The sequence below is a fragment of the Tauraco erythrolophus genome, chromosome 14 (assembly GCF_009769465.1).
Source record: "Tauraco erythrolophus isolate bTauEry1 chromosome 14, bTauEry1.pri, whole genome shotgun sequence".
Lineage (NCBI taxonomy): Eukaryota > Metazoa > Chordata > Aves > Musophagiformes > Musophagidae > Tauraco > Tauraco erythrolophus.
Genome location: NC_141478.1, coordinates 2337153 through 2346497, shown reverse-complemented (window position 1 = coordinate 2346497; position 9345 = coordinate 2337153). Strand labels below are relative to the sequence as shown.

General features: G+C 58.2%; 1 protein-coding gene across 2 annotated transcripts in view; it reads left to right on the top strand.

The window, feature by feature from the left end:
• Window positions 1-8054: 8054 nt before the first annotated feature.
• Window positions 8055-9345, top strand: part of SMAD6 (SMAD family member 6) — a 42356-nt gene continuing 41065 nt past the window's right edge. The window contains exons 1-2 of one of the 2 annotated variants that reach the window (XM_086620311.1): window positions 8055-8216; window positions 8343-8850. In XM_086620311.1, the coding sequence (XP_086476437.1) occupies window positions 8055-8216; window positions 8343-8850 (670 nt within the window). Of the gene's footprint in view, window positions 8851-9345 lie in introns of both variants that reach the window. The other variant, XM_086620310.1, reaches the window with a different exon arrangement.

The following is a 9345-nucleotide window of genomic DNA, read 5'->3' as shown; positions in this document are numbered from 1 at the left end:
CAAACTGGAACTATCAGCTCTGTTTCACCAACAAAACCAACTCGTAGCTCCCGGGCACAGGACTGGCAAGCCCATTAAACCTGGGAGTGGTGTTGGCTTGGCTGATACCGACCTCCTGAGCCTGCAGCTGTTGGTCTGAATCCAGTGCACTCAGCTGGGGAAAAATGGGAAAGGAAGGAATGGCTTCGGGCAGGGGCTCCCCAGCTGGCGGGTGCACAAGGGTGTGTGAGAGCAGTGGAGACCCAGGGCAGCTCCTGCATCCCAGCACAGTCCTCTTCAGGGGGAGAAGGTTTTTAGTGCTAGACTTTCACATGAGCTCTGTTCCCTTCTCTGGCACAGACTCCCCGTTACCTTGGGCAACTCACTTTCCCCCAGACAGCAACGGTAATTAGATCTCTGCATCCCACTGGATTCTGCGGGAGCCGGGCACTGATGTGCCTCCAAGGATCCTTCCCACTGCAAGCCCTCTGGATGAATACAAGAGGAAGTCAAAAGCAATTCCTTGCCTCCCCGGAGTGTTTTAAGAATAAATACGGTGCAGATAAATCAATGCTGCTTGCATGGGATCAAGAGGGAGGCGGTACAGGGAAACTCCAGAGGTTTGAGAGTTGGGTTTGATTAGACAACTGGAATTGGCAGATAAATGAGATCGGAGCCAATGTGAGAATCTGCCTGGCTGGCCAGAGGACGGGCTCGTGCAGGAGATGACGGTGGGTGTTGCGGGTGCTGCCCACGCTCAGGAAAAGTCTTGGCTGCTGGAGGAGGATTAACAGTTATTGACATGAAATTTGCTGAACCTCCGAAGAAGTTTGGCTTGGGTTCAGCTCAAGTTCGATGGCTTCTTCTTCTTCTTCCTCGGTGCAAATGGTTTGGAAATTGTCAGAGGTCTGTGTTAATTGCTGAGATATTTGCTGCTGTTTCTTCTCCGTGGATTGGATCCAGTGGGAAGCTGTGCCCGGCAGCTCTTTCTGCTTCAGCATCCTTCGCCCTCGCTGAGGCTGGCAGCGAATGACTCCAGGCTGCGAAGCCACCACTGGTCCAGCCCAGCCCAGCCAGCTTCTCCCTGGGAGCGAGACACATCTCCTGCAACATTCCCTCCAAAATTTCTCTTTTCACTTCGCACCGCCTGGAATATGTCATAACAAAGCTTCGTCGCAAGGACGCGTTTCTAGTTGTTCTGTATTTTTCAGATGGAGAAAGTGTGTGAATATTCATCTCCAGCTGCACCGTGAAATGGTTCAATTGGTGGAATTGTGTATGGTCCCACAAGGCAGTGGGTCCCTCTGGCCATGTTTGGGGAGAGGGGCAGCTCGAGAGAGATGGAAATACAGCTTTTATTAAGGGGAAGAAAACACCTTTCTCTGCTGTGGAGGCTGGTTTGGATGAAGGCAGCCTTTCTGTCCTACAAAACCTGAGACATCAGTGCTTTCCTTGGGTTGCATCAGGAATTTTCTGGGATGCCTTGAGTTTGTTTGCCTACAAAACAAAAGCTGCAGCACAGGGGATAATCCTGTACTCCTGGCACTGGTCTGATTTGTGGTTCAATCCTGTTTGTCCTGAGCCAAACCAGGGAACTGAACCTAATATCCCGTATCTCAGATGGGTGCTCTCATCTCCAGACTTGAAGTCAGACTCTTTCTCCCTGGAGAACTTTTTAATTATTTACACAAATAGGTTTAAAGAAATGGGGATGCAATGGCCTGGAGAGCTGGGCCTCCTCCTGGGATGTGAGTCCATGTCCCTGCTTCAAGCAAGGAGCCTCGCCTGGGGTGGGGACCACCGTGGACGAGTGCCATCACTCACCAGTGAGGACCTGTTGGGAAGAAATTTCACCTCTGTGGGCTTGACTAGAAATCCAGGCTTGAGCCCAGGCAACCATTCCAAGCAGCACTTCGTGGAAACTAGTAGGTGGCTACCAAAAAAGAAAGAAAGGGGGAAAAAAAAAAAAAAAAAGTTTTGGTTTTGCCCAAGTGACATTTTCTGACACAAGAAAAACATGTTGTCAAAAAACTTCCCAACCACTCTGCTGGGAATGTGCTCTTTGCCATCAGTCCCCAAGGCTGGAGCGCTGGGGTGTTGAAATGTTACTACAGCCCTGGAAACTGTGAGTCAGCTTGTCCCCACCCACAGCAGATACTCGTGGGAAGGGCCTTGAAAAGGCTGGAAACTCAGCAGCTCTCGCCTTGTGGAGTTTCCATTAACCCATTAACATGAATTTCAGGTCCGGGGAAATGCGGTATTTGGTGAATTTCTATTGGATTTTGTTCCTTTTATCCCCCGTCCCCTTCCTGATTCTGATAAGTTTGGAGGAGATTTAATTTCAACTCATCCCTGAGCAATTTGGCTGCCGTGGCTCCGGTTCACCCCGCTCCGAGCCCCGTGGGACAGGCTGGACCTGGGCAGCAAAAGCAGCACCCGTCGCCGTGCCACCGGATCTGGTGGGGATTTGGATGGGGTCATTGATGGCGAAACTTTCATCCTACTTAGACAAAAGGTGTCAGGGCACATTTTGCCAGTGCAAACCCTCCCGGTCGCATCGCTGTGCTGGGATATAAATGCATTGATTTGGGCATCCCCTGGCAGGGAGGAGGGTCATGCAGCGATGTCCCGGATCCACCGGGAGCAGGCGCGTGGATGCCCTGCTCCCCAGGGGCACACGGGTTCGTGGGTGCCCGCCGTCCCGGGCAGCCCGGGTGCCCGCACCAGCGGCGGCTGCGGTGCATCGTAGCAAATCCCACGTCTTAACTCAGTGTACGGTGGGGTGAAACAACCCGTGGGCTTCCCTGACACGTGCCCTCACCAGTGTCCCTGGAGAGGTGGCAAAAGGCGGCTACAACTCCATCCCGGAGCTGAGACGGGCTTTGCCGTGGGTGCAGCTTGCCCAGGACAGGGGCACGCTCCGAGGCGGCGGGGTGAGATCACATCCTCTGCACCAAGGGTTTCAAGACGCCGAGGTCTGGGAACGTGGAGTCCAGTGGTTGTGAAATACTCCATGAAGGAAAATTGTTCAAACATTTCTTTTTTTTTTTTTTAACTTTGGATTTATCAAAAAGCCTTGTTCTGATTTTAGCTTTTTCCATTTTGAAGATGGTCCAAAGTCCTATCACAGTGTGTTACCGCGCAGAATATAACATTCGCAAGAGCGAGATGAAAAGTCGGTCTGAACTGGAAAAATCACGGCAATGTCATTAAAACAAATGAAACGGGACATTCTGATGTTGTCAAAACTTTTTTTCTCTGGTCCCTTTCAAAATCAGCTTCCAGCAAAACCAGCCTGATTTTATGAGGCATTTTAGTTTTTGGCAGAGCCCCTCGCTCTGGCGCAGCACTTTTGTCGTGATTTCTCTGGCCGGGCTCAGACACTCTGTGCCCCCGTTGCAGGGGGTGAAATGGGGGTGTGGTGTGTCCCCCAACCTTCGCTGCCCCTCGGCGTCGAGTCAACGGGGTCCTTCCCTCAACGCCATTTTCAAGGCATTAAAATAATCTACAAACTGAGCTGTTAAAACATTATTTAAACGGCAATTATTCATTTTGTGTTTTAACCTCTGCATCTTTCTCTTTGACCAGAAACGTATAAAATAGTAGAGATAAAAAAAGCAGAAAATTATAAGGTTATTTTTCCTTACTGCAAAGCCGGAGCGCAGTGGTCCATGCCTGCAGGTTTGGGCTCTGCCATCACCTTCCTTGGACCGTGCTGGGATGCGGTGACAGTGCTGGCCCGTGTCCCCCTCTCTCCCTCCACCCCGGCTGCAGTTTGGCTTTGGGAAGAGGCTGGTGTCCTCCCGGCCACCCACGGCCCTCCTGGGCCCATGAGGATTTGGCTTTATATAGTACCTGGGAGATCCATGTCAGATAAGACTGGCAGGCGTTCAAAAGCTTCTCTCCAGCTTTTGTGCCAAGACCTATAGGATGCGTTCCAGAGCATCTCCCAGGAATGTTCGTTATTATGACAGGCTAAAAAAAATAAAAGAGGGAGGAAAAAAAAGGCAGTGAAAGAGCACATTGCTGTTAATTACTAGAAATCCTTTAATAACCAACATTACTATAAATTATATGTGCATTATGACGGGTACAATCGAGCGCTCTGTTTTTCTTGCCCCACGTTAGGGCACGGAACAATGTACTCTTGTTGCAAGAGCCACGCCGGATGGCACTGGGGGTGAAATTAGGCTTTTCCATCGCATACCTGCGCCCGCAGAGATGGTCGGCAGCGCCGGCGCCCCTGAAGGCTCCATTGTTCTTCGTGCCATATCGCACGCACCGTGATTATATAGCCTTGGACGAGCAGCAATACGTCGCTTGCTGAAATAACAACCTACCCTTAGCTTAAACAGTGCTATATTTAAGATTTATATATATTTAAATGTTGGTAATTGCATATTCGTGACCTATTATAATTTGGATGACGGTTTGTAAATAAGATAATGGAAAGAAAAGCATCAGCTGCGTTTAGGGAGGTAAATCGTGGGTCATGCAGGACAGGGCGATCGATGCGGATTTTAAACAAGCGTCGGAACCTCTCTGGAGCAGCGTGGGGCTGGGTCCGAGATCCAGGAAATCCCGATTTCTGCTTCCACAGCTGAAGCTGAATCTTTTCCGCAGCCCTTCCACGCCATTTAACTCGTCTTTATTCCCAAATGTGGAAAAGCTTGAGAGCGTTTTCCTCCCCCAGTTGGATGTCGGCTGACTTTTGTAAATAGAATCATACAATCATAGAATGGTTTGGGTTGGAAGGGACCTCAAAGATCATCCAGTTCCAACCCCCCTGCCATGGGCAGGGACACCCTCCACTACACCAGGTTGCCCAAAGCCTCATCCAACCTGACCTTCAACACCTCCAGCGATGGGCCATCCACAACTTCTCTGGGCAACCTGTGCCAGTACCTCACCACCCTCAATGTAAAGAATTTCTTTTTTATATCTAACTTAAATCTGCCCTCTTTCAGTTTAAATCCATTGCCCCTCTAAACCGTGATTTCGGGATAAAACACGGCAGCTCCGCGGGTCGGTGAGAGCGCTGGGATTTTGCACGGCCATCGTGGGACGTTGTTTCCACGCAAAGTGAGTCAGTACTCAAATACCATCATCTGGTTTTACTCCCAGTTTGGTTTCTACGTAGGGAGGGAGGTGGCCGGAGGAGGACAGAGCTGCACGGGGCCATCAATCCCCTGTCCGTAGCAGCTGGGAAACCCAATGGCGGAGGCGGTTGACCTTCAACCATTGAAGGTCAGGTTGGATGAGGCTTTGGGCCACCTGGTGTAGTGGAGGGTGTCCCTGCCCATGGCAGGGGGGTTGGAACTGGATGATCTTTGAGGTCCCTTCCAGGATTTCTCTGATTTTTTTACACGGCATTTTTAACAACGCAAACCGCACATTTCCTAAAACCCACCCCAAAAGGGCAGGGGAAAACGGGCTTTGCCCCTGGTCCTACAGGTCAGTAGGGGCAGAAGTAACCCCAAAGTCAAAAGACCTATTTACATATTATAATTACGCTGGTGCAAACCTCAGTGGCACCCAGGTATTGATTTTAAATGGAATATTTTGGAATCCTTTACGTTAAGCTAAATTAAGTATGCCATAAAAAAAAAGGTACTAATTTAACCGAGTGTATTTAAATCATGTTGTTAAGTGTATTAGCGCAGGTTTGGGGAAACACGTTTTGGGGAAATGTGGACATAAATAAGCCTTCAGTTATGGCAAGAGCCACCCAAAGATGTCGAGAGAAAAACTGCAAACATTCAGGTTACCTGCAATGTGTTGGTTGAAATACTTTTATGGTTTTGAGTTTTTTTTCCTTAGCTGGTCAACTGCTGGGAAATAAATTGCCAAGATTTATTTTTGCTCGTTAGTCTAGTTCCCCCGTGGGTTCCCAAGTCCATCCTCCAGACAAAGCTCCTGCACTTTCTGTTCTCACCAGCGGGTTCCCACTGAGATCACAGAATCACGGAATGGTTTGGGCTGGAAGGGACCTCCAAGACCATCCAGTTCCAACCCCCCTGCCACGGGCAGGGACACCTTCCACTACACCAGGTTGCCCAAAGCCTCATCCAACCTGGCCTTGAACACTTCCAGGGGTGGAGCAGCCACAACTTCTCTGGGAAACCTGTTCCAGTGCCAGATACGGAGCCGCTGCCCACGCGCGACGGGAAAGTCCGCGGGGGGGGCTGAGCGCAGCCCCCCGCCCCGCGACCCCCGCTTGAGGAGCCGCGTGTTCCGCAGCGCGTCCCTGCCACGCTCAGCGGCGGATGCGCCCGTGGAATCCGCACGCCGGGACTCCCGCTGCGGGCTCAGCAAGAAGAATCGCCATTTTAGGGGGTTTTATTTATTTTACGATTTTTTTTTGGGAGGGGGCTCTCAACCTCGCAGCCCCCTCCCTCCGCCGCCGCCGCTGTTCCCACCCGGCCGCGTGGGGCGGGACGCGGCGCCGCACCGCCCCCTCGGGGCCGCCCCCCCCCCCCCCTCCGCGGCCGCCGCTCCCCCCCTCCCTCCCTCCCCCGCGGGGCCGCGGCCGGGGCACGCCGCCCCCCGCCGGCAGCCGCTCCCCGCCGCCCGGGGGCCCCGGCGGCGGGCGCAGGGACCATGGGCGGCGCGGCGCCCGCGGAATGTCTTTCATTCACGGGCACGCCGCGCCGCGCGAGGAAGGCGGGGTGAGGGGGGGAGAGGGGGCGGTGCCGGCGCGGCGTCCGGACCAATGGGAGGCGGCGGCACCGCGCGTCACGCGGCGGCGGGCCAATGGGAGCGAGCCGGGCCTGAACTTTTGCCACGGCGGACAAGTTGATACATCGCGGGGGTGTGTCCCGCCGCGGCGGCTCCGGCGGGGGGGGAGGGGGGGGGGGGAGCGGAGCGGCGTTAACCCCTTCGCCGCCGCCGCGCCGCCCTGACCTACTTTCCCCCGGGCGGCCGCGGCGGGGCGCCCCCCCCCTCCGCCCCTTCCCGCTCCCCGCGGGGCCGCTCGGGAAGGGCGGGGGGGGAGGGGAAAGAGAGGGGAAGGCGCCTGTTCGGAGCGGCGGGAGGGCGGGGGCTCCCCCCGTCGGTGAAGTGGGGGGGGGGGGGCAATCGGGGCGCGTGTCCCTTTAAGAGTTCGGAAACTCGAGCCGGTGTTTGCGCAACGCTCGGTGCCGCGCGGAGCCGCCAAAGTGTCTAGACTGGCACATGATGGGCGGCAGCCAATCGCGCCGCCGCTCGCGAGGGGCCCTGCGTGCGCGCCGCAGCCACACAAAAGACGGCGAGGGCGGGCGGGCGCGAGCGAGCGCGGAGGCGGCGGCGGCGGGAGCGGCAGCCGCGCGCAGGGGAGCGCGGGGACCCGCCGGCCGCGGGACCGCACCGCGCCGCACCGCGCCCCCGGCCGCGGGACCTGCGCCTCTGGGATACGTACAACTCACGTGCTGACACCGGCCTCCGCTTTGGGTTCTGCTCTTGGTTTTTTGCTTTTTCGATTTTTTTTTTTTTTAATTTTTTTTTCCTGGCTTTTTTTTTTTTTTTTTAAAAAAAAAAAAACAAACTATTTTTGGCCGAAGGGAATCGATACCTCCGAGCGCGGACCCGGCGCCAGTTCCCCGCCGGGCGGCACCCCAGCGCCGGGGCATTCCCCCCCCCACCCTCCTCCTTACTCCCACCTTGTATGGTGGAGCAGCCCGAGCGCTGCCCCGGGCTCTCCCCGGCTCCGGAGTCCCGCGTCCCCGCCGCTCCCCGCTCGGCCCCGCGTTGGCAGCCGATGTAGGGCACGGCGCGGCGCGCCCGAGCCCCAGCGCCGCCACGGGAGCGGCCCCGCACCGCCGCGGGCGTCGGCGCAGCCCCCGCGGCGCCGTCTATGCCCGCGCCGCGCTCCCTCCCCGCCGCCTCCCCCATGGTGCGGCCCCGCCGCGGGCCGTCGGCGATTCGCTGGGCAGGGCCGCGGGGAAACAAACCGCCGCGCCGGGCGCTCCGGGCAGGCTGCGAGGGCGGCGGGTCTGAGATGAGATAAAGCCGGCGGCGGAGCGAGGAGCCCCGCGGAGGAGGGGCGCGGGGGGGGTAGCGGCGGAGAGCGACGCGACCCCCGGCCGCCCGCGTGTCGTATGTTCAGGTCCAAACGCTCAGGGCTGGTGCGGCGACTTTGGAGGAGCCGCGTCATTCCGGACAGGGACGGCGGAGATGGGAGCGCCAGGAGCGGCCAAGACCTCGGAGCCACCGGTAGCTTCAAGATCCCGGAGAAAAACCCCTCGGCGGAGATCCGCGCGGTAGCGCGCAGCCTGCTGCGGGAGGCGGAGGAGCGGCGCGGCGGGGCGGCGGCCGAGGCGGCGCCCCGCGGGGACCCCATGGCGGAGCGGCGCGGGGCCCGGCTCCGCGCCCCGCCGCGGCAGGAGGACGCCGAGGGGGCGGCGAGCCCGCGGCGGGCGCAGGAGAGCGACGGCCGGACGGTGACCTGCTGCCTCTTCAAGGAGCGGGAGCCGGGCGGCCCCCAGCCTGCCGCCGCCGTCGCTCCCCCCAGCCCCGACGGCGCGACCGACGGCGGCTCCCCGGAGCGGCGGGGCCGGGAGGCGCGGTCGCGGCTGCTGCTGCTGGAGCAGGAGCTGAAGGCCGTCACCTACTCGCTGCTGAAGCGGCTGAAGGAGCGCTCGCTGGACAGCCTGCTGGAGGCGGTGGAGTCCCGCGGGGGCATGCCCAGCGGCTGCGTGCTGGTGGCCCGCACCGAGGTGCGCCTGGGGGGTCAGGCGGCGCCCCCCCACCTGCTCCTGGGCAAACTCTTCCGCTGGCCCGACCTGCAGCACCCCGCCGAGCTGAAACCCCTCTGCGAGTGCCAGAGCTTCGGCGTCGCCGACGGACCCACCGTCTGCTGCAACCCCTACCACTTCAGCCGCCTCTGTGGGCCAGGTGAGGAGCGGGGATGGGGGGGTGGTGGGGGGGTCGGGGTCCTTCCCCCGCGATTTGGGGCTTCTGACCCCTTCCTCGGCTGATTCGAACCCTCGGGGGCAGCCCGGCCCTGCGCTGCTGCGGGGATGCCCGGCCGGGATGCGCCTGGCCGAGGGTCCCCCGGGCTGGCATCCCCCACCCCACCGCCCCCCTTCCCCAGCCCAGAGCGGTTCCCGGTTGTGCTTAAAAAGCCCTTTCTGTCTCTTTTTTTTTTTTTTTTTTTTTTCCCCTGCTTCCCGCGGAGGTTCCCCTGCTATTTAGGTGCATAAGCGGCGATAATATGCAGTTTGCATACTGCTGGCGCCAGCCTGGCTCGCTGTTTATCGGAGCGGCCGCGGAGCCGGGCAATTACCGCCGCCGGCTTAAAGCCGCAGGGCCCCGCCGGGCGCACCGGGGCCGCGGCCGGGGAGGGGGCTGCGGGGGATGCCCTGGCCGCGGGGGAACGCCGGACCCGCG